The sequence below is a fragment of the Leucoraja erinacea genome, chromosome 22 (assembly GCF_028641065.1).
Source record: "Leucoraja erinacea ecotype New England chromosome 22, Leri_hhj_1, whole genome shotgun sequence".
Lineage (NCBI taxonomy): Eukaryota > Metazoa > Chordata > Chondrichthyes > Rajiformes > Rajidae > Leucoraja > Leucoraja erinaceus.
Genome location: NC_073398.1, coordinates 5,581,129 through 5,582,932, shown reverse-complemented (window position 1 = coordinate 5,582,932; position 1,804 = coordinate 5,581,129). Strand labels below are relative to the sequence as shown.

At 50.2% G+C, this 1,804-nt stretch overlaps 1 protein-coding gene across 1 annotated transcript in view; it reads left to right on the top strand.

Annotated features, from left to right (window-relative positions):
- Window positions 1-1,270, top strand: part of LOC129708034 (inositol 1,4,5-triphosphate receptor associated 2-like) — an 11,733-nt gene extending 10,463 nt beyond the window's left edge. The window contains exon 3 of the mRNA XM_055653576.1: window positions 1,029-1,270. Within this exon, the coding sequence (XP_055509551.1) occupies window positions 1,029-1,270 (242 nt within the window). The remainder of the gene's footprint in view (window positions 1-1,028) is intronic.
- Window positions 1,271-1,804: the final 534 nt, after the last annotated feature.

Below are 1,804 nucleotides of genomic sequence, written 5' to 3'. Positions count from 1 at the left end.
TTTCACTGTTCGTATCCCACCGTTCTCCACTGCCAACAATGGACCATTGTGGGCTCCACCTTTCGTTTGGCAATCGGTGCTGGCTCTGATCCGTTCTGTACCTTTTCACGCCTCTAGTTTCCCTCCCCCCCTGACTCTCAGTCTGAAGAAGGGTCCCGACCCGAAACATCGCCTATTCCTTTTCTCCAGAGACGTTGCCAGTCCCACAGAGTTGCTCCAGCACTTTGTGCCTCTCTTCATAATAATAATGTGGTGGGAGTGATTCCTGTGCATCAAGGAAGAGGAGCAGGGATGACCTTGTGCCCCAGACAGCATTTATCTCTCGGTCCACAATGATCCTCGAGTTAACTCCTTTGGGTGGATTATCTGGCCTTTGGTCTATATTAATTTATGGGCGGGTTAAGACAGTATATTTTAAACAAGAGTACTGGACTACTTTGTCTATCTTTTACATCAGCACTTCCTTTCAACACATTCTTAATATTTTTTCAACATCTTTAGACTCGATTCATAGAAAATGGCGCAGTTCTCTTTAGTTTGGGGACACAGGGCGGGAACAGGCCATTCGGCCCACCTAGTCCGCGCTGCCCAGCGACCCTCATGCTGTAACACTGTGCTACACGCACTAGGGACACTACACCAAGCCAATTAGCCTACAAATCTGTATGTCTTTAGAGAGTGGAGAAAACCCACGCAGTGTATTGTCACGTGTACCGAGGTACAGTGAAAAAGCTTTTATTGTGTGCTAACCAGTCGGTGGAAAGACAATGCAAGATTACAATCGAGCCATTTACAGAGTTGCTGTAGGAGTGGAGGTTTAAGAGTGTGGAGCGATTGTAATACGTGACTGTAGATCTGCTTCCGTGGCTCACACGTAAATAGTCGCCTGGGTTGGGCGCCATCTTGGAACAGGATAATTCAACGCTCGTCTTATATTCGAGTGATGTTGTGGAGACGGGCCGTGGAGGGAGGCTCAGTTGTCAGCATTTTCAAAAACTACACGGCCCTATCTCTTCTATCTCTTGCAGGGAAAGTGTGCGTTTCTAAGATCGTGGACTACCTGAGATGCACCACAAGTCGCGCTACAGATGACAGCGGTCTTGAAGAGCTGTGCAACATGCTGGACCCAGACAACAATGACATCTCCATTGATTTGGCCACCTATCGTGCCGTGATGAAGGAGTGGATAGAAGACTGCAGAAGGAAAAGGTACAGGACTGGAGGCTTGTCAGAAACATTGCACTGTGTACCTGCTGCTCAGAAAAGCTGACTGCTGCAGATTCTGGACATTTAGGGTGGCACAGTGGCGCAGCGGTAGAGTTGCTGCCTTAATGGCCTGTCCCACTTGGCCGTCATTTGCACCTCATTTAAGCGTCATATATAAAATTGGTCGACGCGTTGTGATGCGTGACGTTGCGCACAAATCACGCTTCATCATGCGTCAGTACAGCCGTCTGGTGCGCGTGACATCATTAGAATACCCTGGGGCGCGGCAGGACGTTGACGCACGGTGACGTAACCATGCGTCACCACGCGATACACGTGAGACATCGGGATGACAGCGTACAATGCGAATGCGTCAACCTGCATACCCAATGTGTCAGCGTGCGTAGGCGATACGCCACGCGGGTGGCGCGCGAGGATTTCGTTCCTGTACTAAATCCTGGAGCACTGTGCGATACCGCGCACCACCGCATACGATTCCATGCCTCACCATGCGCAGCGCATGCACACCGCACACGGCACCATGCGTCGACCTAATTTACATATAATGCGCAAATGAGGCGCAAATGACGGCCAGGTA